We start from the raw sequence: 26,931 nt of genomic DNA, 5'->3' as shown, positions 1-26,931 counted from the left end.
TAATGTGTACAAGATCTTTGATTTCTAAAATTCTGAGTCTGTATTTTCTCAGATTGAATTTATTTGGTTGAATTATATATGTTGGAGATATTTCCACGCTATTTATTTTCTAACCACATGTACGCAATTAATAAAGAGTAGGATGAACTTAGAGCTCTTTTCAGTACTAAACTGCATGTTATCTGCTGCTTTATTCTGACAGCTCACATGTGCTGAAAGTGACATTTGCTGAATGTTGTCTTAATTGCTTATTCTAGTTAACACAGATATTCTGAGTGTATACCACACAGATATTCTGAGTGTATACCACATGACGAAGCATCAGTAAACTTGATCCTTTCTTTTGTGTGCTGGAAAACACAAAAGAGAGTTTAACCAGGAGAGTTTAACCAGGCAGTTTAATTATAAGACACGATAATTTTCCTCTTTCATTGTATACCAAATATAAAAGTCAAATTTCTGATTTTTTTATCTATCTAGTGTGTTTACTCATCTTTTTAAATACCCAGGAAAGAACTTTTTTTTTTTAGCATACAGCACTAACATATGCCAGTTCCAAAAAAAAAAAAAAAAAAAAAGGAGTTAAAACGTACCTAATAATATTTCTCTAAAAAGCGTTTTAAATACCACTACTTAATAAGCCTTAAGCCATTTTGGAAGTAAGTGTCATGATCATGTCCAAGAAATGATTAATACCTAATTTCCACATTGTAATATAGGCACAGAAGAATGGCTGGCAGACAGCAATAAATAATGCCTGGGCAAAGAGCAGTGAGCAACTTCTGTGTGCAGGATAACGTGTCTGCTGCTGTTGTGGACACAGAGTGAGAAAGGACCCTAAGCACAGGGACCCAAAAGTGCCAGTTAAGTTCAGAAAATGGGATTAAGCATTTAGAAATTCTTGCAGTAATATGATGGTGCCACAGCATGCTAAGGCATTTCCTCAAGCTTTCCAAACATGTTAGTGCACAATACTGCTGTGGAGTATTCTTGAAAAAACAAAACCTGAAAACGTAATGTGAAAAAATGTAATACCAATATAAAAGAAAGTTTGAGGCAGAAGTGATGACCAGTATATGTGGTTTTTTTTTCCCTTTTTCAAGAAAAGGACAAGGTGCAGAATTATTTATGTATTACGCAGCACTCTGTGTAACGCTGGGTGTTGATTTCACATGCATGTGTGCATTTGAAACAAAACACTTGGAGAACTCAAAATTCCTAAAATTATTTAACTAAAGAGGGAACCAGAAATGAAAGAGTATGAGGATATCAGTTTTAATTAAGAAAGGAAGAAGTGTCTTAGAAGGAGAAGTTTTCCTTACAGTGAGGAAGAAGCACGTCATTCACTATTTTAAAGGAATAAATAAGCCTGGGATCCACAGTGGTTCCTTTTCATTGCTCCTAGTTCTATAGTTACTCTTAAGCAATGTAAACATGAAAGTATTTTAGAAATAGTAAGAATCCGCAGAATCAATCAAGGGGAACCCAGGCTGGAACCAGACCATCAAAGAGGTGAGTGCAGGCATCCAGTCTCAGGAGACAAGCATGAGACAATGGCTGCTATTTACCGAACACCTACTGTCTATCACTATTGTTCTGACCTGGGCTAACCTCATTGGTGTTTTCTGGCTGAACCCTTCATTTTTTAATGAGCAAACCTCATTCCACAGGAGACATTTATTTCAACGTGCAATCCCCAATTTTTGCCAAGTTTTCATCACATTGTATAATTAACCATCAGTTCTCTTAAATCACGTTTACACTAAATGTCAAGCTATGAAACAAATTCTGATGTGTATCTTTATTACGTTTCAAGATAGATTTATATCTTAATCAGAGGAGATGAATTACTTCCTGTTTCTCAGTGTGACTGTAAATATGAGTGCTTGTAAGCCTTATTCAGGAAATGTAGTAAGGGCGATAGAAAATGATTAGAGGAATAGACTTGTTTTCATTACTTAGGACACATTGGTTCTACGGTTAAACATATAGTAAGCGTTAGAAGGATTTTGTTTTTACAGGCTTTCATCTGCCTTTGCCCCTAATGATTCCCTGTTTCAAGGAATAGTGTGCCTGGACAACTCTTATTTCTAACAGGTGCCTCTTTTTTATTTCAAATATTCTTCCACATGATACATTTTTTAATACAGTGCTTTCTAAGGGCCATGAAATTTCATACAAAGGAAAGAGTGGTAATTCTTAGCCTCTCATTTGCTTTGAAATATGCCTTTTTGGAGACCTTAACTATGAGATGTTACACCACTGTATGTCTCATCCTGGTAGGTTTTGGCTCAAGGAATGAGAAGTAGGTTGTCTGCCTCCTTTTTGTTACCAGAAAAGGCTAATTGTAGAATTTATGAAAAAAGTTACAATTTACTTTGCAGTCCTCTGTTGCTGCCTCTCCACCCTCTCACCTATGACTTAGTTTCCTGCAGTACATATATTATAGGACTGACCAGAGGTTTCCAAACTATGTAGAACAATGGTTATTATTTTTTTTTTCTTTGACACGGAATCTTGCTCTGTCGCCAGGCTGGAGTGCAGTGGCGTGATCTCGGCTCACTGCAACCTCCACCTCCCGGGTTCAAGCGATTACCCTGCCTCAGCCTCCCAAGTAGCTGGGACTACAGCAACGTGCCACCACGCTGGGCTAATTTTTTGTATTTTAGTAGAGATGGGGTTTCACACATGTTGGCCAGGATGGTCTCTGTCTCCTGACCTTGTGATCCACCCACCTCGGCCTCCCAAAGTGCTGGGATTACACGTGTGAGCCACTGTGCCCGGCCAGTTATTATTATTTTGTAATTTAAAGACCTCTCTTTAACATAAAAAATGTACTTCAGATCCCCACATTATGATAATTTAATATTTGTGAGAGCATACATAATGAAAATGTTCTTGGGTATTTAGTAATAATTGTAAATGAATTTGGATTTTATTAGCTATAGTGGCATATTCATAAATGTGAATCATGGTAGTGCCAATAAACTGTAAAGTGTTACACTGCAGTGTTCAATGTATATATGCATTTGTGAACCCCTTTCAATATCATTTTATACTCCCAAAGTCTGGGGATTGGTATCGAATGGATTCGTGATAAGTACTTGCAACATTTTGCTTGACATTTGTATTAGTCTGCTTTCTCACTGCTGAGAAAGACATACCAGAGACTGGGAAGGAAAAGAGGTTTAATTGGACTTACAGTTCCACATGGCTGGGAAGGCCTCAGAATCAGGGCAGGAGGCAAAAGGCATTTCTTACATGGCAGCAGCAAGAGAAAATGAGGAAGAAGCAAAAGCAGAAACCCCTGATAAACCCATCAGATCTTGTGAGACTTAGTCACTATCATGAGAATAGCATGGGAAAGACTGGCCCCCATTATTCCGTTACCTCCATCTGGGTCCCTCCCACCACATGTGGGAATTCTGGGAGATACAGTTCAAGTTGAGATTTGGGTGGGGACACAACCAAACCATATCAGCATTTTTATACATATTACCTTATGTATAAAATATGATACTGTATTTGGTCCATGAGTTGTTTAGGAGTATAGGATGTTTTCTTGTTTATTTTGTTACTGATTTCCAACTTCATTTCATACATTGTGGTCCAAGAATATTACCAGTTGATACCAATTCTTGGAAATATTCTGGTACAGTATTTGCTTCATGGTTTAAAAAATGATTTATTTTTATAAATCTTCCCTATGGACTTGAAAAAGTTGGATATTCTCCAATTGATGGGTGCCAGATTGTAGATATATCCATTAGATCAAACTTAACTGTACTATTCAAATTTTCTTTGTACCTACAGAATTTTGTCCACCATATCTATTACTGAAAAAGTCATGTAAATATTACACCGTGGAGGTAGATTTCTCAGTTTCTCCATGTAGTCTAGTAATTTTTTATTTTATATAGTTTGATCCTATGCTATAAGTGATAAATGTTTAAAAGTATCTGCCATATTCTCCTGGTGAATTGAACCTTTTTAAAATTATGTATTGACTCTAATTTTTTTTCTTTATTTTTGATCTATTTCTAAATATTTTCTTTTGGTTTATTTTGTATCACAAAATATCTTAGTATACTCTGGTTTGTTTTGTATAACAAAATAAACCAAAAAAATAAAGCTTCTGGTAGCGGAAGCTTTAAGTATATACCTACTATGTATTTTTCCTCTCAATCTTTCCTCTTCCTTATGTTTTAAATGCATTTCTTTTAAACAGCGTATATCTATTTTTTGTTTTATTTTTACAGTCTGTAAATCTTCGTCTTTTCAATTGAGATTTAAATCCATGTGTATTTATTATAGTACTGATATATTTGTTTTTATTTTTACCATAGTCCTTGTGCTTCCTACTTATCTTGCTTTTTTTTGTATTTTTTCTCCTTTCTTGGTTTCTTTTAGATTTGTTCAGGATCCCCCCGACCTGCTGCCGGGAACTCGATTGTCTTTCTCCTATTTGTTAAGAAGTTATATACTTTATTTCTGTTGCTTCAGTGGCTATCCTAGCTGTTTTAAGATGCATATTTAAAATTAACCTGTATGTTTGCCTATATATAAACAATAAAGGAATATTTAAGTGATTAAACTTTGATCTTCCCCTCACAACTTTTTAAAATCTAGTATATTGCCATTCCTATATGTGACAACTTAATCATTATTGTTTAATATGTTAGTACTTATTCAGATTTACCCACTTATTTAATATTTTTTGTTCACCATTTCTTCCTGCATCTCAAACCTTCCATTGGGATTTTTTTCTTTTGCCTGAAGTACCTTTTTCAGCATTTTCTTTATCAAAAAAACTCTTGGTAGAAAACTCTGGTTTTGTTTTCTTGAAAATTACCTTAATTTGCCCTCTGAAAACATGATTTATCACAGTACAGAATTTTAAGTTGACAGTTGTTTTATCAGAGTGTACTAAGATATTACTTCGTTGTGTTCTGGCATCCATTGGTGCTGCTAAAACGTCAGCAGTTGATTTTTTAAAAATACCATTTCTTAGTAGGTGATCTGTCTTGTTTTTCCACCTATTTTTAAGATCTTTACCTTTGTAGTTCTGCAGTTTCACAGTAGTATGGCTAATTGTGTATCTCTGTTTATTTATCCTACTTTGAATGTGTTGGACTTCTTACATATGAGGTCTTACAACATTGCTAGAAAGTTCTAAGTTACTATCCATTAAATACTGCTCCTTTCTCATTCTGCTTATTACTCTTCCTAGTACTCTTATTAGATGTTGTATTAGTCTGTTTTCATGCTGCTGATAAAGACATACCCGAAACTGGGCAATTTACAGAAGAAAGAGATTTATTGGACTTACAGTTCCACATGGCTGGGGAGGCCTCACAATCATGGTGTAAGGTGAAAGGCACGACTCGTGTGGTGGCAGGCCAGAGAAGAGCTTGTGCAGGGAAACTCCTGTTTTTAAAACCATCAGATCACTTGAGGCTTATTCACTATCACAAGAACAGCACAGGAAAGACCTGCCCCCATGATTCAGTTACCTCCCACCAGGTCCCTCCCACAACATGTGGGAATTCACGATGAGATTTGGGTGGGGACACAGCCAAACCGTATCAGATGTACACAGGTGTGCATCTAATTAGCTTTCCATTCTCACCTTCATATTTCTTAACCTCTTTTTAACATTTCAATTTCTTTGTCTCTGTGTGCTAATTGAAGATAATATATTCATATATATCTGCCAACTCAGTAATTCTCTCTTTATCCATGTGCAATAATACACTTCTGTAATGTATTTGTCAGATACTTCATTTCATTTATAGAAGTTTGATTTCTTTTAAGTCTGTTCCTATTCATTGTTTATGGGCCCTTTCCCCTTGTTCATATCTTCAGACTTGAATTGCTTTAAATATATTAAATATAATTTAGTTATTAATTAATATTTAGTTATTAATAATTTAAAATAATAATTGTCAGAATTGGTCTGACCATTTCAGTATCAAAAATATACTGGTTACTTAACTAGTTTTTGTTTCTTAGTGTGTTAGTAATGTATTTTCCTGTGAGCAGCTCTTTTTTCTTGGAACTTTATGAGAATTTTTTGAGACTTTCATTAATATTAAGTTCTCTAATTGTGTTGGCTTTTGTGAGTTGCTTGGAGTATCTCTAACCTGAGAACCTCTTTACATTATATTCTTCCTTTGAAGTTCTTCAGACCAAAAACCTACTATGAGTTGAGGCATCAAAGCTATTGATGTGAGGAAGACCTTGTGGTTACAGATTCTTAAGAGAGATCTTTCTTTTTCCTCCACACAGCATCAAGGTAGAGACAGGCAAGTTTCTGAGTTGCCTCCATTACCTTATCCATATACTATATCCATAAACTAAGGATATGGCTCTTTGGAACCATACCTTATGAGGGAGTTTTCTGTTATGTATTGGGGGAGAGTGGAATCTGGACTTTTTATGTCTTATGCCCTGGGCACTGTAAAACTATCAGAGTTGAAATTCACAGTCTCCAGAGTTTAATAGTAGCCTAAAGGTGAAATTAGTTGTTCAAATACCTCCTAAGATTCTCATTTCACCTCATTTGGGGACTCTGTTTTATCCTTCATTTCATGCGAGCTGGATGATGTATTTTTAAATATTTTTTCACATTTTATCCAGGATATTTTAATTGAGAGGAACATTCAGGGTGGCTAACTCGCCATGAAAGCTGCAAGAAATAGAGCATATGTTGTTTTATTTCATTCTCCCACCAACCATGTTCTGTACAGAAGAAGAGTTAAATATGGTTGAAAATCAAACAATTAATAATATTTGAATGTAAAACTAGGTCTCTTGACTCAAGGATTGTTTTGTTTTGTGTTGTTTTGTTTTCAAATTCTATATTACAACCTCCTTCTTGTAGAAACCTTGAAGAGATAAATATATTCATCCTAACTTGTAGCACTGATTATGTTTTATAATGTTAATGATTATTGTTAAGAGTTTGGAACTTTCTTATTTTAATTTACATCCTGGCCTTGAGGAGGTAGTATATGATACTTCGGGTTACTAAAATGAATATTCCAAAAATTGTTTCCTGTGATTATTCTTAGGAATAGAAACTTAGTTGTGAAATTATTCCTAATGACAGCCTGTCCAAATCCAACTCAAGTTTTTGAAATTTCTGCAGTGCCTTTAAGTATGTGTGCATACATCACATTTAGTGCTCTGTTTTGGGTCATACTGGTATTTTGGGGGAGAAATAGAAGGAGTTGTTCGATTCTTATACAGAGTATCTTAAAGGTAATTCATTTATTTTATGATAGCTTAAAAGCAGTCTGAGGCATGCTATATATGGGCCATTAGAGGACATAATGTGCTTGCTTTAAACTCTGTATCCAGTGCTAAAAATTTTAACTTTACCTGTTAATGGAATTATAAGCAATTAACAGTTTCATCTTCATTATTGATTTGCAGATCCTGATTGCTGTGGTACATCTTTCTTCTTGTGATCATAGACAAAACATGATAATTTATGTTGATAATTTATAATCAACATAATTGATAATTTATCCCTATGCAACTTTGCATTTTATGTGGTCTTTTGCAATCATCATAACCTGTCTTCTAGCCTTTATCTGATCATTTTGATCCATTGTGTATCCTGCTGTCAGAGTGACCTCTACTACAGTCATATTTGATCATGTCACTTCCTTACATCAAATCCTACTGGATAATGCACAGACTCTTTACCATAGCAGTCCTGCCAAACTGTGCTTACCTTTGAGTGGTCACCTTATTTTGCCTCTCAATATCTAGTTTGGCACAATCAGTTTTCCCTAGTTCTTGAAACTGTCTCATCTGGTTCTGGCTTAGAATGACATATATACACTGACAATTCACAGATATGTATGTTCAGCCTGACTATGCTTCTGCATTCCAGGCTCATTTATTCAACATTCCAAATATATCATGTTTTAAAGAGGAACCTTGTCTTGTATTCTCTAATCCTGTTTCTTCCCTCGCCATCCCCATCTCAGCTGTGTAAGTCAAAAACTTAGGAAATGTCCAAGACTCTCTTTCTTCCATACCCCACACCCAAGCAAGTTCCCATTGGCTGTACCTTCAAAACATGTCTGCCCTCTGCCCAGCCTCATCATCTCCACTGCTGCCACCCTCATCAAAGCCACCATCATCTCTCACCTGAATGTCTTCAGTGTCGTCCTCACTGGGCTCTGTGCTCTCACTCCAGTCAGTTCTCATAGCAGCCAAAGAGATCTTCTTAAAAATGTAAACCATTGTGTTCTCTCTTTGTAATCATCCAGGAAATCTCCAAACCCTCCACTCGAAATCCAGATGAAATCCCAAGGTCCTTTCCTAATGGCCTATAGGACCATCCGTGATAGCCTCTGCTGTCTCTCTGAGCTCATGCTCCTGCACTTTCCCTTCCGCATGCTGTTCTTTAGTCATAGTGGCCCATCTTTCTACACACACATGAAGCACTTTCTCTTCTTCCTCAGAAGCTGCTCTTTCCTCAGATACTTTCATGGCTCATGCCCTCATTTTAGTCAGCTGCCTTGTCAAATGTCACTGTTTCTGGTTGTGTCTGATCAACTTTTATAAAATAATCAGTCAGATATTGCTGCATTACAGACAACCACAAAATCACAGTGATATACAACAGTGCGCATCTCCAGGCTGAGGATTGGGAGTGGGTTGTTGCTTTCCTTCAAGCTTCAGAATTGCCTGACTTTGGCTTCTTACTGCAGTCTGTCCTCCTATCTGCTCCATGTCTTTCATTGTTCTGTCCCTGGCTCAACGAATGTTTGAGAAATTAAGAGAGTGAAGAAAGGAATAGATAATAGAGATTAACTGGTATGAGTCACTTCACCTACATTCATCTCATGTACAGTGATTGTTGTAAGAACCTGAGGTAATTCTGGCATATCTTCTGTTTTATTTATACATGCACAGATCAGAGAACAGGCATGTGTTTCTCGGGCCTGGTGAATGGCCGCTGTGCACAAGAGCTCCCGGGGAGAATGACGAAAATGCAGTGCTGCTGTGAGCCTGGCCGCTGCTGGGGCATCGGAACCATTCCTGAAGCCTGTCCTGTCAGAGGTTCTGGTACGTGGCTGGCTGTTAGTCTCCTCGGCACAGACACTGTTAGGAAAATTAGTAACAGTAATGTATTTTGTGCTCTGGGAGGCCAAGGCAGGTGGATTGCTTGAGTCCAGAAGTTCAAGACCAGCCTGGGCAACGTGGCGAAATCCTGTCTCTACAAAAAATACAAAAATTAGCCGGGCATGGTGGTGCACGCCTGTAATCCCAGATACTTGCGGGGCTGAGGTGGGAGAATCACATGAGCTTGGGCAGTCGAGGCTACAGCCATCCATGATCATGCCACTGCACTCCAGCCTGAGTGACAGAGCGAGACCCTGTCTCAAAAATATATGTATATATTTTGCTCCTCTCCTTGAAGTCAAGTCATATTTGTTTTCCTTTGTGTGTTTTCAATATGACTTGAGTGTTTTTGTGGGGAATGTGATAGCATTGTTATTTAGGATCAGTTTTGATAATATCCAATTTAGTAACATCAGACAAATACCTGAAAGCTGTTTGACTTGTTTTTGTCCAAGTGTTGTTTTTTAAATTATTTTGAATGTTAGTATCTCAATTCAGTTCTTAAACCTCCTGATCTTTCATCTAGAGCTCAAATATCTATGAGGAAGAAAACTCTGTCTTCATTTATACTTTATTTCAGGAATACCTTCAGTTTACAATGTCTCAGTCCTTGAAGATATTTCCTCTCTTGTCATGATCTTGAAAATTAATCATACAAGAGTATGATGATGCCTGTCATTAACTATGCTGTGGTAACTGCCATATAAATGATGCTATATTGGGAAATTAGGATTAATGAGAAGTAGTTCCTCTTCTTACGTGTAATATGAGTAGTAAAGTACAAATTAATGTTTCTCACATAAAGATATATTAATATATTCAATTATATTATTTTCTCATTGAATTAAAAACGTGAAAAATAATTAAATTTTTCAAATATAGTTACAAATATTTATACCAGTATGTATATGTATTATCAGAAAAGATATCATGACACATTAATCATTCTTTCAAAATCTCTAAGTCATAAAATACCAAAATCTATTAGTAAGACAAAAAAGGGCAGAATTAATGCCTAGTAAATAATTTTAGATTCTCCTAGTTCCACTAGTAGTATATAATTAATAATTTTTATTCCTTTTGATATAGTGCCTTAACTCTGCAGACATTTAAGACAATAAGGCAATTGCTGTCTTCTTGCCTCTCTTTACTCAGCTTTGTCACCTGGACAAAAAGGAGCAGATTTAAAAGCTTACTTGATATTGTCTACCGTTAAAATCCAAGTTAGAAAAAAATATCATTCTGGAGCAATATTAATACCTAATCTCCTGAAAAAAAAATAGATAGGAAAAATGTATAGGTATAATGCTGATGAGAATGTAAGTAAAACCATACATATAGAATGAATTAGCATAAAGCTTTAACTTTTATCTATTCAAGTAAATTTTCTGTATTTATAATTATGTCTGGAATTTTATGAGTTGCACTTAGGTCCATAAAATAAATATGCACATGTAAATGATTGTTTATGCAACTCAGTTAAAATAATGTGACAATATAGGTTTTAGATTTTTTTCAAAAACTTCTATATCTTTTTCTTGCTACTGCCAGCATTAAAAACATGTATTGAGATAGTAACCTACTTAATCATATTGTGTAGTATAGGTAACCCAAAGTGACTTAGTACAATGTACCAATAGCTTTTGTTATGCAGAAAGACATTCACCTGTGGTTAACACCAACTTTCTTTTCTTCTAGAGGAATATCGCAGACTTTGCATGGATGGACTTCCAATGGGAGGGATTCCAGGGAGTGCTGGTTCCAGACCTGGAGGCACTGCGGGAAACGGCTTTGCCCCAAGTGGCAATGGCAATGGCTATGGCCCAGGAGGGACAGGCTTCATCCCCATCCCTGGAGGCAATGGCTTTTCTCCTGGCGTTGGGGGAGCCGGTGTAGGGGCCGGGGGACAGGGACCTATCATCACTGGACTAAGTAAGTGGTCAGTTTTCCTGTGCACTCTTTAGTTTCCTGCCTCAAGTGATATTATAATATCTAACATAATTTTAATTTTTCGAAAGGGCTATATGAACACACTTGCACATGTGTGTGTGTTTGTGTGTGCGAGAGAGAGACAGAGACAGAGGGAAAAGTATTTCAGGGTCTGATACATAGTAATACTAAATTTGGGACAATGTAATAGGAAAATATTACTTTTCTGTTCTATAAACTTTCTGTTAAATTAGAGAAAAGAATGTGTGACCCAGGTCTTTGCAAATACATATGAGAGCCCAGTAATACTCCAATCCAGTTGACACCACCAAAAAGCATGTTTTTGGTTCCAATGTATTTCATTTGGCTGTTTAAAGCTGCCCTGTTCATGCACACCTTGAATTATTTTCCAGAACCATTTCTCCACTGAGATAAACTGAATGTCTTGCTCTGTGCAGATCCAAATATTGTAATGTACATATCTTTCCTTTCCTCACCCTTTTTTGTTAAATTGCTTAAGAAATTGAAAACCATGGGCTTCAGACCAGAGTTGGCGTTTGTGTGCTTGACATTTAACTTCATTCTTTTTAAAAGCCCTCTCTTGCTAATAATATTTAAGGATGTCCTACAGTGTTATGTTTATTCTTTTTGGCATATTGCCGATTTACTATATCTGAATATTCAGCAGAGCTACGAAGGAGAAATGGAAAGCACTCAAATGTATGGTAGAACATTCCTGTAATTTTAAAAAGACATGATTAAGGGCAGCATTTTCAGATCTGTAACTTAACAAATACAAGTTGCAACCATGTGTCTCAGTAATATTTTTTAGATTCTCCACATTAAAGATTTAATAAAATATAAAATATGAGCTTCTGATGTACATCTAATTAATTTACTATTAAATGTCCTTTAAAAATCAATTCAGAAAAGTAATGCATGTTGTAATGATTAAATATACTTGTGCTTTAATTTTCCATAGCAATTCTGAACCAGACGATAGATATCTGTAAGCATCATGCTAACCTTTGTTTAAATGGACGCTGTATACCAACTGTCTCAAGCTACCGATGTGAATGCAACATGGGTTATAAGCAGGATGCAAATGGAGATTGTATAGGTAAGTTTGTGATTCTTTAATAATCCTTCTTAGTTTTTTAAGTAGCTATTAGATTACGGGATCAAATTGGAGTGAATATGATTTTTTTAAGTCTTTTGAAATAAAGCTAATTTCTAAACTGTCTCTTCTGTGTGTATGCTATTCATTGTGCCCCCTTAACCTATGCTGAGCTAGATCACTTCAAGAATTTCCTACCCTTTCAAGTCCTAAATATTGTGATTTCTGTCTCTGACTCTCCCTTTCCTTTCTCCTTAGAATTGCTTACTCTTAATATAAACTAAAAATAAAAAGGAATCTATGTAACAATGAATATATTTTGAAAACAATTCATCAAGCATGAATCCATTTTTAAAAGATGACAAGACACCAACGAACTAAAATCTGATACGTCAGGGCAGTAGTTTTCAAATATGTTGGTCTCAGACCCATTTAAACTCTTAAAATCATTGATTATCTCTACTTTGATAATTATCTAATTAGAAATTAAAGATGAAAATATTAAGACATTTATTGATTTATTCAAAAATAACAACAATGAATCCATTGCATGTTAACATAAGTAACATTTTTATGAAAAACTACATTTTTGAAAACAAAATGTGTGGAAACAAGTGTCGTTGTTATACATTTTTGCAAACCTTTTTAATGTCTGCCTTAATAGAAGCCAGCTGGATTCTCATAGCTGCTTCTCTATTTAAGGTTTGGTGATGTTTTGTTTTGTTTTGTTTTGTTTTGTTTTGTTTTGTTTTGTTGAGGAATGAAAATCTATCCTCAAACAGACACATAGATGGAAAAGAAGAGGAATATCTCATAGACTTTCAGATAATTGAGGTTATTCTTTGATATTCCACTAAAACTTACAAGGAGTAATTCTTAAAGTTTAGTTAACCATGTAGAATCTGAAACCATATTAGTACACTTTTTGTACTCTGTTACATAAAGTCCATTGGTTTGTCTAATGCTTTGAATGGATTTTGTAACATGCATTGGCCATTTGAAATATATTGATGCACTGTATTATGCACATCTTTCCAAAGTTGATATGTTTTACTATGTACTATCAAAAAATCATATTTGAGAATATCACCATCAAACTCATAAAATGCCTTCAAATTGCTGGGAAACTATCAAGCATACAGTGTTAAATAATCTTTCTGAATTTTGTCATTTTTAAGCTTGGATTTTAACATTGGCATCAAATATACAGTGTGTTGCTTTTCTTAAAGTGACAGGCTCACTGCATTATTTTCAAGAAAATGTCTTCCAGATTAATAACTCTGAATAACTATAATTTTGTCAGTCATTCTTCAAGTAAAAATAGAATTCTGCAGAAAAAGCTGCTAATGGAGTGCACAACTCAAACAACTACACAGAAACTTTTCCTTGAGACAGGCACTCATGGTGCGTCAGTCAGCAACAATGTGTAATGCACATTTTGTCACGGAAGTATTTTAAAAATGTATATTCAAGGGCCAAGATTATTATTAATTTTATGGCTTCACCAATTATATTCTTAAGTGAAAATGTCTTTTTCAAATACCCTGTGAGTTCATGGCATTGACTGGTAGGACAGTTTGGTGCCATTGCCTTAATCTGTGCTAAGCAACCATCGTTGCTCTTGTGCCATCAGAGAAAATGTTAACATGATTTAAAAAAAAAGTAAATAGCATCTTAATATGATTGTGAAAATAGTTTTGAATCAAACTCACTCTGAAAGGATCTCAATGGTCTCCCAGAGGCCACACCTTGAGAACAGCTGCTATAAAGAGTCCCCAACTTTCTTGTAGGTCATATACAAAAAGTTTAATAGTGAGAGAGTTAGTAGTGGCAGGCTTGAAAGTTTTCATTCCTTAAATGCCATTTAAATTGATTTCTGCTCAGTAACTGTGATCTGTATGCTAGCAACGTGGTGAAAGAAGAGACCATCAGGAACATCCAATCTAGCAGCAGGATCTGCAGTAGTTAGGGGTTACATTAGTGTCTGTGAAGGATAAGGAATTTCCCCATGGAGTTAAAAAAAAAAAAAAAAACTCAATAGAGAAGGGCCAAGATGGCTGAGTAGACACAGCCAGGAAGAACATTTCCTACTGAAAGATCAGACCATCAAGAAGACTGGCACACTCTGAGAGGATCTTCAGAAGGAAGACATTAAGAATGTATGGAAGGAGGACACAGACCCTGGACTGAAGTAGGAGGAAGCAGGGAAGCCTTCATGGGGCTGCCAAGTGCCAGGACTTGTTCCTGACCCTGAGAAGTTCCTGGGGAAGGAGTGAGGAGTGGCCCACTCTTTGCAGGGGTGTCTGGAATCCTACCTGCAGAAGATCTCACAACTTCCATGGACATTTGAGACATGGGAGAGCTGCTTGGATAGGTGGCAGGGACAGGACTCCAGCCTGTGCAGAGCCCAGAGGGCTTGGCACCAGAGTGGCTGTGATGCCCATACCCCAAGGCTTGATATCCTCCTTTAGGGGGCTTTGGCTTTGGTTGACTATTGGACCTGGACAGAGCAGAGCAGTCTTGCCCATGGGACAAGGCCAGTCTGATCTGAGTGTCCCCATCTACCGGCCTCTGCCAATGTCCCTGCATGGCTGTGTCCACTTGGAGCACAGCCTCAGATGCCCATCTGGGGCTCTTCCCAGGTGTCACCACCATAGCTCCTTTGCCAGCAAACCCTGCCTAACCATTGGAGAACTTCAGCAGGTGGGCCTCTGCCAACATTCTCCCACCTGCATCCTCTCCCCACAACTTTGCTGGCATGCACTTGCCCACAGCCTTCCCCCATTGCATTGCTGGCACACATGCACATAGGCCTCATCACCCCATCACCACTGGCATGTTCTTAAGAAAGAAGCGAACTGATCTGATAGAGCTGAAAAACTCACTACAAGAATTTCATAATACAATCAGAAGTATTAACAGCAAAATAGTCCAAGCTGAGGAAAGAATCTCAGAGCTCAAAGACTGTTTTTTAAATCAACTCAGTCAGATGAAAATAAAAAATAATTAGAAGGATTGAATGAAACCCCTGAGAAATATGAGATTATGTAAAGAAACCAAACTTACAACTCATTGGCATCCCTGAAACAGAGGTAGAAAGAGCAAGCAACTTGGAAAACATATTTGAAGATATTGCCCACGAAAAATTCTCCAACCTTGCTAGAGAAGGCAACATTCAAATTCAGGAAGTCCGGAGTACCCCTGTGAAATACTATACAAGATGACAAACTTCAAGACAGACAATCATCAGATTCTCCAAGGTCAACAAGAAATAAAAAAATTTTAAAGGCAACTAAAGAGAAGGAGCAGGTCACCTACAAAGGGAACCCCATCAGGATAACAGTGGATCTTTCAGCAGGAACCCTACAAGCCAGAAGAGTTTGGGTGCCTATATTCAGCATTCTTAAAGAAAGAAATCCCAACCAAGAATTTTATATTCAGCCAAACAAGCTTCATACTTGAAGGGGAAATAAAATACTTTTCAGACAAGCAAATGCTGAAGGAATTTGCCAGCAGACCTGCCTTACCAAGAGGTCCTTGAGGGAGTGTTAAACATAGAAATGAAAGACTGTTACCAGCCACCACAAAAACAAACTTAAGTACATAGACCATTGACACTGGAAAGCAACTACACAATTAAATCTGTATAACAACCTGCTAAACACAATGGCAGGATCAGATCAGCACATACCAATATTATCCTTGAAAATGAACGGGCTGGGAATTGAACAGTGAGAACACGTGGACACAGGAAGGGGAACATCACACTCTGGGAACTGTTGTGGGGTGTGGGGAGTGGGGAGGGACAGCATTAGGAGATACACCTAATGCTAAATGACGAGTTAATGGGTGCAGCACACCAACATGGCACATGGATACATATGTAACAAACCTGCACATTGTGCACATGTACCCTAAAACTTAAAGTACAATAATAAAAATTTGAAAAATAAATAAATTGAAAATGAATAGGCTAAATGCCCCCACTGAAAAGGCACAGAGTGGCAAGATAGATGAAGAAACAAGATTCAACTATATGCTGTCTTCAAGAGACCCATCTCACATGCAGTGACATTTATAGACTCAAAGTAAATGGATGGAGAAAAAGCTACCAAGCAAATGGAAAACAAAAACAGTGGGAGTTGCTATTCTAATTTAAGACAAAACAGACTTTAAACCAACAATGATCAAAAAAGACAAGGCCATTACATAATAATAAAGGTTCAGTGCAACAAAAGATTTCCCTATCCTAAATATACATGCACCCAACACTGGAGCATCCAGATTCATAAAACTAGTTTTTAGAGACCTACAAAGAGACGTAGGTAACAACACGATAATAGTGAGAGACTTTAACACCCCACTGACAGTATTAGACAGATCATCAAGGCAGGAAACTAACAAAGATATTCGAGACTTAAATTCAACACTTGGCCAAATGGACTTAACAGGTATCTACAGAACAGTCCACCCAACAACAACAAAATAGATATTCTTCTCATCTGTAACATAGCACATACTCTAGATTAACCACACGCTTGGCCATAAGCAATTCTCAGTATATTCAAGAAAAATGAAATTATACCAACCACACTCTCAGACCACAGCATAATAAAATTTTAATAACTAATAAAAGCAAAGATACAACGTAACAGAATCTCTAGGACACAGCTAAAGCGGTGTTAAGAGTAAAGTTTATAGCACTAAAATCCCACATCAAAAAGTTAGAAAGATCTCAAATTAACAACATCACACCTGGAGGAACTAAAAAAAATAAGAGCAAACCAACCCCAAAGCTAACAGAAAAAAAGAAATAACCAAATTCAGAGCTGAACCGAATGAAGTTGAGATGTGAAAAAACATTCAAAACGTCAATGAAACCTAAAGTTGGGTCTTTGAGAGAATAAATAAGATTGATAGCCTGCTATCTAGACTAATAAAGAATAAAAGAGAGAAGATGGAAATAAACACAACCTGAAATGACAAAGGAGACATTACCAACAACCCCAAAGAAATACAAAAATCCTGAGACACCTCTATGCAGCAAACTAGAAAACCTTAAAAATACCTCTGTGCACACAAACTAGAAAACTTAGAAGAAATCATAAATTCCTGGAAGCATAACATCTCCCAAGATTGAGCCAGGAAGAAATTGAATCCCTGAACAGAACAAAAATGAGTTCTGAAATTGAATCTGTAATGAAAAGCCTACCAACCAGAAAAAGCATGGGACCAGAAGGATTCACAGACAAATTCCACCAGATGTATAAAGAAGAGCTGGTTTCATTCCTACTGAAACTATTCCAAAAATTTGAAGAGGAAGGACTCCTTCCTAACTTATTCTATGAAGCCTGAATTATTCTTGTACCAACACCTGGCAGAGATACAGCAAAAAAGGAGAAAACTTTAGGCCAATATCCTTGATGAACATAGATGCAAAAGTCCTCAACAAAATACTAGAAAACGGAATCCAGCAGCACATCAAAAAGCTAATTCATTGCAATCAAGTAAGCTTTATCCCTAGGATGCAAGGTGAGTTCAGCATATGCAAATCAATCAATGTATTTTATTAGAGATTCTATCTCTGATTTCTTTCAGCGACAAAGAAATCAGAGACAACACAAACAAATGGAAAAACATTCCATGCTCATAGATAGGAAGAATCGACATTACTAAAATGACCATAGTGCTCAAAGCAATTTACAGATTCTAACTATTCCTATCAAAGTATCAACATTCACAGAATTAGAAAAAAGCCTATTTTAAAATTCATGTGGAACCAAAAAATAGCCTGAATAACCAAAGCAATCCTAAGCAAAAAACAAAGCTAGAGGCATCACACTACCTGACTTTAAACTATACTACAAGGCAACAGCTACCAAAACAGTACAGTACTGGTACAAAAACAGGCATATAGACCAATGGAACAGGTTAGAGAACCTAGAAATAAAGCCATGCACGTACAACCATTTGATCTCTGACAAAGTCAGCAAAAACAAGCAACAAAGAAAGAGCTCCCTATTCGATAAATGATGCTGCGATAGCTGGCTAGTCATATGCGGAAGATTCAGACTGAATCCCTTCTTTTCATAATATACAAAAATTAGCTCAAGATAGATTAAAGACTTAAATGTAAAATCTAAAACTATAAAAACTCTAGACGAAAACCTAGGAAATGCCATTTTGGACATAGGCTCTGGCAAAGATTTTATGACAATGATTCCAAAAGCAATTGCAACAAAAACAAAAATTGACAAATGAGACCCAATTAAACTAAAGAGCTTCTGTACATCAAAAGGAAGTATCAGAGTAAACAACCTACAGAGTAGGAGAAAATATTTGCAAACTACACCTCCGACATTGGTCTAATATCCAGAATCTATAAGTAACTTAACAAGCAAAAAAAAACTCATTAAATAATGGGTAAAGGACATGAGCAGACGCTTCTCAAAAGAAGACATACATGCAGACAAAAAGCATATGAAAAAATGCTCAGCACCTGCTCCCAGGCTTATTAGGATGAGGAAATTCCCACCTAATAAATTTTGGCCAGTCAGGTTGTCTGCTCTCAAACCCTATTTCCTGATAAAATGTTATCAATGACTATGCGTGCCCAAAAATTTCGTTGGCAATTTTAATTTCAATTTTAACACCACCCTGTGAACTCATCCTGCCTTCACTTGCTTTGTGATATTCTATTACCTTGTGAAGTATGTAATCTCGGTATCGTGATGACAATGGTAGTTTTGTTGAAAAGAAAAGGGGGAAATGTGGGGAAAAGAAAGAGAGATCAGCCTGTTACTCTGTCTATATAGAAGGAAGTAGACATAAGAGACTCCATTTAGTTCTGTATTTGAGATGCTGTTAATCTATGACCCTACCCCCAACCTTGTCCTCGCAAGAGACATGTGCTGTGGTGACTTAAGGTTAAAAGGGTTTTGGGCGGTGCAGAATGTGCTTTGTTTAAAGATAAAGGAGAAAACCGCCTTTAGGAACAAGGTTGGGGGTAGGGTCACAGATTAACAGCATCTGAAATACAGAACTAAATGGAGTCTCTTATGTCTACTTCCTTCTATATAGACACAGTAACAGGCTGATCTCTCTTTCTTTTCCCCACAAGCACCACCTCTCATTAGAGAAATGTAAATGAAAACCACAATGAGATACCATATTATACCAGTCAAAATGGCTGTTATTAAAAAGTAGATGCTGGTAAGGTTGTGAAGAAAGGAATGCTTATCCACTGCTGGTGGGAGTGTAAATTAGCTCAGCCACTATGGAAAGCAGTTTGGAGATTTCTCAAATAATTTAAAACAGAGCTACCATTCGACCCAGCAATACTGGATATACACCCAAAGGAATATAAAATGTTCTACCATAAAGACACATGCACACATATTTTCATCACAGCACTATTCACAATATAAAGACATGGAAACAGCCTAAATGCCCATCAGTGGTGGACTGAGTAAAGAAAATATGGTACATAGACACCATGGAATACTATGTAGCCATAAGAAAAAGAATGAGACCATGTGCTTTGCAACAACATGGATGGAGCTGGAGGCCATTGTCCTAAATGAATTAACACAGACGCAGAAAACCAAATACCATATGTTCTCATTTGTAAGTGGGAGCTGAACATTCAGTACATGTGAACACAAGGGAACAAGAGACACTAGGGCCTACTTGAGAGTGGAAGGAAGGTGGGAGGAGAGTGAGGATCAAAAAACTACCTGTCAGGCACTAGGCTTATTACATGGGTGATGAAATAATCTTTACAACAAACCCCTGTGACATGCAGTTTTCCCATGTAATAAACCTGCACTTGTACTCCCTGAATGTAAAATAAAAGTTGGAAAGAAAAATATGTATATGTGTATATATAAAACATATCTTTCTCCCTGTCTGAGTTCTGAGCCAACTGAGGGATAGCCAAAGAACCCATTTCATATGGAGTTCTAAAAATTTTGAAAATTAAACTTGTTTGTACTGTCTAGGCTCCCTATTTGTGCTTGCTTAGTTCAAAGTCTTAAAGAAGTTGGTCATGATCCTACTCCATGTTTGCACACACTAGTCAAAGCTGGAATTAATACTCCCAGCTTTGGCCCCAAGTCTGAAAAAATCCAACTATAATTTCATCTAGAGCCTTGGTTTTTCCAAGTAGATTATTGGTTCCCAGGTGCCACTTGAATATTTTCTCAAGTTTTCCCAGCCCATGCACCCTGTGTTGAAGAATAGAGGGGTTCTAAGCACTTATTTCTAAAAGACAAGGAGGAAAATGAAGCTCTTAAAGGTATGCTGTAAAACAGCCACAGAGTTCACAACACCTTATATCATAGGTGTTCATGACTCCTAAATGTCTGTAAGCCCAAGAAGAGAAGACCATCTCTTTTTCTTAGTTAATCATGATGGAAGTGTTGTGCAGATTTTTAAACTAGCTTTATTGTGGTTTAATTGACATACAATAAGTTGTATATATTTGAAGCATATAGCTTGATAAGTTTTGATGTGTGTATACCAATAAAATCATGACGACAATCAGATAATGAACATATCCGTCACCCTCATAAGGCTTACTTTTGTCCCTTGTAATCTCTCCATCTTGCTCCTCCTTTCATCCATCCCCAGCCCCCATCCTGTCCCCAGGCAATCCCTGATTAGTCACTGTACATTACTTTGCATCGTGTAGAATTTTATATGAATGAAATCATACTGTTACATATATGACTTTTGTCTGATTTATTTTACTCAGTATAATCTGTGATTCATCTACGTTGTGGTGGGAAAAATCATTTATTTCTTTTTGTTGTGGAGTAATATTTTATTGTATGGATATAGCACAGTTTATTTATATATTCCCATGTTAATGGGCACTTATTTGGTTTCCAGTCTATTACAAATAAAGCTCTTATGAACATTCATGTACAAGTGTTTGTATAAGCATTTTAGTTCTGAGTATATACCTAGGCGTGGAGTGGCTGGATTATGTGAGAGGAATATATTTAATTATTTAAGAAACTGCCAAAATGTACTATTTTACATTTCTAGCAGCAGTGTATGAGAGTATCAGTTACTCCATAACCAAGCCAGCACTTCCTATAGTCAGGTTTTTACACTTTAGCAATTGTAATAGGTAGGCAGGGGTTTCTCATTGTGGTTTTAATTTACATTTCTCTAATGATTCACGTAAAAAGGTGTTGACCATCTTTTCATGTGTTTATTTGATCTGACACTTCTTTGGTAAAGGGTCAGTTCAAATCTTGGTCCATTTTAAAATTATTTTCTTATTGAGTTTTGAGGGTTCTTTGTTTACTCTGGATTTAAGTCCTTATCAAATATATGATTTACACATGTTTTGTCCTAGCCTGTGGCTTGCCTTTTCTTTTTGTAACGTATCTTTTGAAGCGCTGAAATTTTTAATTCCAACGAAGCTTTATTTATTAAATTTGTTGTTTTATGGATCATGCTTTTGATGTTGTGTCTAGGAAATCTTTGCCAAATGTAAGGTCACAAGGGTTTTCTTCAGTTTTTGCTTCTAAAAGTTACCTAGCTTTAGGCCTATGATCCATTTTGAATTCGTTTTTTTAATATTCTATGAAGTTTATTTTTTGTAGTATATTAATAACCATCACCCTTTGTTGAAAAGACTGTCCTCTCTCTATTGAATTGCCTTTGCACCTTGTTGAAAATCAGTTGCTCGTATATATTGGGTCTGTTTCTGGACTCACCTCTGACTCATCTACTTAGGGGCTTGCTGCATCCTGCCAGTGTTCCGCCTGTCTGCACTGTGGTCTGAAAACCTCTTAAAGCCATAAGCTGAAATAGTCATGATATTCACTGTGTTTGTTTTCCTTCTCTTAGAGATCTATATTCTTTGTTGCCTGATGTCAAGTTTCTTGAAAACCATGATTTCTTATACTTTGTCCATTTGTTTGTGTATTTGAGGAAGGAGGGTAAATCTGTCTTGGCTGGGAACAGAAGTGTCCCCTATTTTCTTAGTGCAAAGATTGTGGAATGAAAAAAATGGGAACAAAAACGCCAGCTAGTAAATTTTTATAGAAGTCTAGGCAAGAAATTATGACAATAGTGATGTAGGACTGCAGAAAAACTTAATGATTTGACAAGGGCTTGGGAGATTAATCAGTGGAATCTGATGACAGATTAGTTGTGGGGAGTCAAAGAGTAGAAAACTACAATGATACACAAGTTTCTGGCTGAGCAAAGCTGGACATATAGTGGTGTTGTTAACATGTATAAGAAGGTGCAGATTGGGAGGAAATAGTTGTTGAGTCTTTCTTGGACATGCTGAGTTTTAGGTGTCTAGTGTATTTAATTATAGAGCTCTAATGCTAAGAGGAATGTCCGGGGTAGAGTTACAGATTTAGGAGTCAACAACACACAGGTGGCCCTTAGAACCATGAGGATGAATACTGTGTCCCAGGCTGAACAACAGGACAAGTGAAAAGATAACAGGAATACTACAACTGGAATCCTATTGAACAGCCACATTGAAGGCCCTTAGTCTAGCTCAACTCAGACGCTCCTTTTTCTAGCTCATAGTGTTAGAGAGAGAGGAAAATAATATAGAGAATTATGTTCCTGAAGTTAGGGAAGGGCACGCTTTCAAGAGAAAAGTAGTGTCAGGTGTTAAATGCAGTAGAAAAATCAAAGGCAGTAAGGAAAAAAAATCTGTTGGATTTGGTAATTAGGGGGGTTTTATTAACTTTGAAGAGTGGTTTTACGATGGTAATTGAGTCATTCTGAGATTATTTTATTTATTCATAATATTAACATACATATGTTTCATTAACTAGCTCAACCCTAAATAACAGATTTGAGTTCAGGTCTTCCATTAAACAATATAGATGAGAGGCCAGGTATAGAGAGAGTTAGTATCATAATTTTGCCAAAAATGTCCAAGTCCACTATGATTATAAAAGAAAATGTGGGCCAAATACGATGTTTTGGAAAAAACAATCATTCTAAACTAGGTACAGGGCTACAAGATCAGAGTTATTAAATTAGGCTTAGCTCAAATTTTGTCTGTACAAACCTAAAGAGTCTCTATAAGTGGTATGCCCTAGGGTTGTACACTGTGTAACCATATGAAGCCTGCCTAGCTTAGATGATACCACCTGGTGCTTCTTTAAGTGATAGATATACCTCATCATTTAGCCCTGCAAAGTTAAAGCCCCAGCAGCAGGCTTGTCTTTCTGACTACTGTAATTCATAGAGACTTAGCTTAGTAATGGAGCACATTTTCAGAAAATGAGTTTTAATATTTTTAATCCTATTCTCTAATGTCAATTTTTGATCACTTTGAATTTATAAACAAAAAATTGAATTTATAAACAACACATCAGAAAAAGTGAAGAGGATATTAATTAACTAGTGCTTTAAATTATAAGAGCCCAAGATAACACTAGTAACTATGTCAACTGCGCTAATGTTTTGAGGAATAACAAACTGCCATTGCTGTTTGGGAACTTTTATGAGATACCTGATGAAGCAGTATAACTTGAAGGGCAATAGATTTATTAAAGGATCAGTGACAAAGAAAATAGAATTGGGTCTATTTTGCTATTATGAGAATTGCTCCTGATGCCTGAAAACAGTTATATTTACCCATTATATTTTTCTCTCTTTTTCTTGAGAATTCTTCTCTAAAATTAAAATTTGTAACTCTCCTAGTGTCTGTATAAGTCAGACTGCTGTTAGCAATGTTTTTAATTCAAGTCACTCTGTTTTGGAGTAGTAAAAAATAATTTAAATTTCTATTGGGCTACAGGTAATCCTCGAGCCCTTGCAAACAAAAAAAAAAAGCCTTTTCTAAGTTGGCATATAAAGTATTTTTCAAGGGAAAATATTTCTTAACTATATAGTAGTATTTTAGAAATTAACAATTTTGATAATCAACATTCTCCATAATTTTAAAATTTATTTTAGGAGGTTAAATCCCATGAATTTTGCTTAAAAATACTCATCCCCCCAATGAAAACATACTAAGAAGTCAAAATGTACAGAACATAGTATTTAAGTACTTTCTGTTCCTGTAAACAAGACAAAATGAACATGATTTCTTGGAGGTCCAGGACTGTGAGACTCAGAATAAAGAGGAAACATGAAATGTTGATGTAGAAGTTGGCAGTGGTCATTTGTGATTAGTCTAAAACTGAAAATCCCAGAAAACAAACGAAAAATAACAAATGGGTTTTAAAGTCATATGGAATTGTAAAGTCACTAATTGCTTTTTTGGTGATTGTTTTGACCAAAATTAAGTGAACAATTACGTCTTCTCTGTGTACTAGACCCTTGATGAGTCCCTGAGGGGCCCAGGAGACAGAAGTGAATTATGGTTGTAGTGGCAAAATAGCTGGCAGAGCTGCCATAGTAACAAGGAGCCTTAGGAGCAGACTCTCCAGGGGAGAAAACAGTCCTGCAAAGTGACATGGCTCTCCTGAAACTTTACCTAAAGAGAGGGGAGTGGATGCGTGGTTTCTCATGTTCTTCAAACAGAGCTTTATGTTGAGGCTTCTGTAAAGACAACAGCTACAACACGTTTTAAATTGTTGCATTTCAATTATGTAACACAAAATTGAAGTGATCTTCAACACTGCGAACTGAAGGTGGTACTTCATATTGGAAAGTCTGTTTATTATACTTTATATGCTTGCTAATGCTGTCTCTCTTTTCTCATTTTGCTTCGTTCCTTTGGCTCAGTAGAATTGATGGTATCAACTAAAACTTTAAATGTAAGTGAGTCTTTATGGGCTGAAGGGGTCCTTGGATGGATGGAAAAGGATTTAGTCCTGTTGTTCTTTGTTGTTTTTATTTTATTTGCTATGAAGTTTATTTCCTTTACCAGAAAGGGCTTAATTGCATTCAGTCTGAGTGTTTACGTAAATGAAGTTGATGGGTTTGATACAGTACAGTTCCTCTTTTAAGAACATCTGTGAAAGTAGGAATCTGCTTATTAAAATGGTAAACCTGTGAACTGATTTTATTGTTATGTTCTCCAATTTAGCTGAAATTGTATATGTTAATGGCTTCTACACATATATGAAATGGGAAATCATTATGCCCTCACCAACTAGCCAGGTTTTTAATTTGCAAGGATTGAAAATAATATTTAGTGGGCATTGCTGAGAGAAGATGAATTAAACTTCTTATACTGGCACATGTGATTTCTCTGGGATTTAACTAGTCCAGACTGTTCAGTCTGTCATTTGGTTTTTCAGCCCCTGAATCCTGCAGAGGGTTTGCATTTAATTAGGCTTCAGGAGACCTTAAATGGAAAGCATGACTTTCTCACTTTTTGGTGACGACCAGTATTTGCATAAAACTTCATTTTATGCAGCAAATCGCTGTGCCAATTTTAAGATCCTAAAGAAACCTGAAACTGCTGAAAAAATAGGCTTTGTTTTAATGTTTTCATTTTCTACTCCCTCATGTTTTTTTACTTCAAAATATTATCCAAGCTTTAGTGTATATATAGTTGTATACATAGATGAGTTCACCAAAAAAAAGTTATACCAAAGACATTCCATAATCCATCAATCTCTTTCTTTAAAACTAATAGCAGTGATAACATGTAACATAAATATATATCTTCAGAATCCTTTCATTGTTCTTCTGGCACTTTACTAAGCCTTAGAGAGATTATTAACTTGCCCACATTGGTGTAAGCTATAAGCATTATAGCCTATTTCTGTTTTCAGAGCCCATGCTTTTAATCATTGGCCATTATTCCAACTGAAAAATCTTTAATTCTTGATTAAAGCAAATTCGCATGGTACTCTCTAAAAGGTGATACTTTTGTAAATCCTCAGACTGGCCTCTGAGTGTATTTGAAGAAAGGAATTTTCATTCATTTATAAATACTTTGCTATTTAGACTATTACCACTGACTGGCCTTCTCTCAAATTTTAGAGGGCTAAATGTACTTTAAACAAACATTTCTACAAATGGAGTGAAGTCTGTAATGGTTTCTTTTGCTGCTCACAGATGTTGATGAATGCACATCAAATCCCTGCACTAATGGAGATTGTGTTAACACACCTGGTTCCTATTATTGTAAATGTCATGCTGGATTCCAGAGGACTCCTACCAAGCAAGCATGCATTGGTAAGGCAGTTTGCTTTCACATATGAAAATGTTCCATGAAACATAGTGACCAAGGCTGTTGGTGTTAAAAGTAAATTTATTAAAACATGGAATAAAATAAGTGTTGTTACATTATTACAGATTTATTTATAATACCCTCAGAGATTCTCCTTTTAAACGTAAACACTGTTTGCATAAATAACCCAGAGAACATGGTATCTGTTTTCACAAAAATTCAGTTTATCTTCCTTCCTTAGATGAGAGCTTCCTTTCTCCAGATAACATCAGTAACCTTCTCTGATTAACTGAGTTTAAGATTTATACTCATTTTAAACTACTGTTTTCTTTGAATCCCACACATAGTCTAACACGAAGTCATGCCTGGTCTTTATTCACAGCTTCAGTGCTACACCCACCACCCTGGTCCAAACGCGCTGCCTCATTGCTGATTCATCTCAGAATTCTTTTACCAGATGACTGTCTGTCTTCTTTTTCATTTCCTATTCATCCACAGGTAGTTGCTTGAATCAACTTTCCAGCAGTTTTCATTGTATTACTCTTAATCTAGAAATTCTGTAGTTACTTTACACTTATCCAACATCTTGTTCTGACTTTTAAGGCCTTCATCCACTATG

The 26,931-nt window shown here is 36.3% G+C and overlaps 1 protein-coding gene across 1 annotated transcript in view; it reads left to right on the top strand.

Moving 5' to 3' along the window:
• FBN2 (fibrillin 2) overlaps positions 1-26,931 on the top strand; it is a 282,139-nt gene that overhangs the window by 134,476 nt on the left and 120,732 nt on the right. Inside the window, exons 9-12 of the mRNA XM_030818406.1 lie at positions 8,935-9,087; positions 10,843-11,076; positions 12,056-12,193; positions 26,198-26,317. Of these exons, the coding sequence (XP_030674266.1) occupies positions 8,935-9,087; positions 10,843-11,076; positions 12,056-12,193; positions 26,198-26,317 (645 nt within the window). The remainder of the gene's footprint in view (positions 1-8,934; positions 9,088-10,842; positions 11,077-12,055; positions 12,194-26,197; positions 26,318-26,931) is intronic.

This window comes from Nomascus leucogenys, chromosome 2, assembly GCF_006542625.1.
Source record: "Nomascus leucogenys isolate Asia chromosome 2, Asia_NLE_v1, whole genome shotgun sequence".
In the NCBI taxonomy this organism is placed as follows: Eukaryota; Metazoa; Chordata; class Mammalia; order Primates; family Hylobatidae; genus Nomascus; species Nomascus leucogenys.
Note: the sequence above shows the minus strand (reverse complement) of the source record. Positions and strands in the feature narration are given on the sequence as shown.